At 56.6% G+C, this 1,968-nt stretch overlaps 1 protein-coding gene across 2 annotated transcripts in view; it reads left to right on the top strand.

The window, feature by feature from the left end:
* The window catches only part of ZNF251 (zinc finger protein 251), a 35,996-nt gene continuing 34,028 nt past the window's right edge, over positions 1-1,968 (top strand). The window contains exons 1-4 of one of the 2 annotated variants that reach the window (XM_011975720.1): positions 1-152; positions 436-543; positions 917-1,046; positions 1,466-1,579. In XM_011975720.1, coding sequence (XP_011831110.1) covers positions 511-543; positions 917-1,046; positions 1,466-1,579 — 277 coding nt within the window. In that variant the 5' untranslated portion in view covers positions 1-152; positions 436-510. Of the gene's footprint in view, positions 544-916; positions 1,047-1,465; positions 1,580-1,968 lie in introns of both variants that reach the window. The other variant, XM_011975719.1, reaches the window with a different exon arrangement.

The raw sequence follows: 1,968 nt of genomic DNA, 5'->3' as shown, positions 1-1,968 counted from the left end.
CTAGGAGGCCGGGCTGAGGACCACAGCTGGCTTCCGGCCTCTCCCCGGAGCCTGGGGCCTTCGGCAGCACCCCAGTGGCCTCCCTCTCACGTCCTCAACCCTGGTGAGGCGGCACCCTCACGTGGCTCTTTGCCCCAGGTTGACCCAGGCAGGTAGAACAGCCCTGCACCCCATTTCCAGGGCCTTCAGCAGGTCTGGACACGGGAACTGCCAGCTTTTCACCCCTTAGCCAGGAGTCCCTGGATCCCCCCCGGGCTCTGGCTCCGGCCGTTCTGGGATTTCAGGAGTCTGAGCAGTAGGGCACATCGGCCTGTGCTGCATAGTGACCTGCTTCCCACGACCCAGGAGGCCACACCAACAGTCAGCTTCTGCCTCCTGGCCATCCTTCCACACCCCTGGTTGAATGGGGCTGAGCCTGAGTTCTCCCCACTGAAGGTAAGTTGGGGGAGACTCCAGGCCAGGGCAGTCTCCTGTCTTCTCTGGGAAACCACAGCAGCCCACGCGCACAGAATGTCAGCCACAGTCCAGCTTCCAGGGCACCAGGTGAGTTAACCCTCCTTCCTGCCCGGCTTTTCATCTTCATCCCCTTCCCAGTCAGAAGCTGCTGTTCTCTGGAGCCGTGAGCCCGGCAACTGGTAAGGCCAGCCAGGGGCTCATAGCAACCGTGAGGAAAGGGTTCTGAGATGTAGACTCCCCCTCCCACAGGGAGAGGGGCTCTGGCTCAGCTGGGTCCCCGTGTGGCTGAAGTTGGCTGGTCCTCAGCGCTCTGAGCTGCCCCATCAGGGACCTGCTGATACACAGTTCATACTGACCACTGCAGGGCTCTGGGTAGTGGGGCTCCACCAGGTCAGAGTCCTTTTAGTGCAGGCTGCTGCCCAGTGGGCATGGCCCGGGCAGCGGCGATGTGTTGTTGCAGGAGATGCCGCTGACGTTCCAGGATGTGGCCGTGTACTTCTCTCAGGCGGAGGGGCAGCAGCTGGGCCCCCAGCAGCGGGCGCTCTACAGAGACGTGATGCTGGAGAACTATGGGAACGTGGCCTCTCTGGGTGAGGCTCTCTGCACTTGGCCCGGTTCGCACTGGGGACCTCTAAGGAGCTTGGGAGGCTGCTTTGGCTCTTTCGATCCCAAAGAAGAGGGTCCTGCCCCTTGTCCCAAGTATCAGTCTGATCTCTACAGAAGGAACATTTCCCATGGGAAAAGCCTGCCTTGCTCCTCAGTTCTAGGGACTTGGCTCCCTGTTGCCAGTGGCCCCACTGGTGTCCCTCCAGTGGCAGGAGAGCTAATGAGTGGATTCTCCTTCAGTACTTAGTCTCAGCCCACGGGCTCCCCTGAGCAACATACATGCAGGCGTACACATGTGCACACAGGGCACATCTCTCCCCACCTGGCCTGGAAGACCCAGTGGGCAGTGTCCTGCCCCAGCTCCCCAGGCCATGCCAACCACCAGTGTCCTCATCCTCAACAGGATTCCCTGTCCCTAAACCGGAGTTGATCTCCCAGCTGGAGCAGGGGAAGGAACTTTGGGTCCTGAATCTTCTGGGAGCTGAGGAACCAGAGATCTTGAAAAGCTGCCAGAAAGGTGAGAATTGATGGGATGCTAACCCTGGGAACAGCCTCCCAATCCTGCCTTAAGAGGCTCCAAGTGTGGGACAGCTGGGGCATGGTGTTCATGTTAATGGCCTCCTCCAGGGACAGAATCACAGATACAGCCCCCTCGACAAATGTGAGCATGTGCACATGCTTTAGAAGTTTTATCTTGCTGGTCTGTTTCTTTGCTTTAAAAAATACATATATTTTTTCTGATCGTATTTTTGTTTTGGTGATTACCTTGATAACAACTTCGTTCTCTTCTTTATATAATATACTTACTTTTGACAATAGATATTGGTTCCCTACCATGTCCTTTTGATTCTTCACCCCATTCTCTCCTTCATTTGCCAATTTTAGTCAGTAGTAGTCTTTTTTTTT

Source organism: Mandrillus leucophaeus, unplaced genomic scaffold, assembly GCF_000951045.1.
Source record: "Mandrillus leucophaeus isolate KB7577 unplaced genomic scaffold, Mleu.le_1.0 Scaffold158, whole genome shotgun sequence".
NCBI classification, from domain to species: domain Eukaryota; kingdom Metazoa; phylum Chordata; class Mammalia; order Primates; family Cercopithecidae; genus Mandrillus; species Mandrillus leucophaeus.
This window is presented reverse-complemented; position numbering and strand designations above follow the sequence as displayed.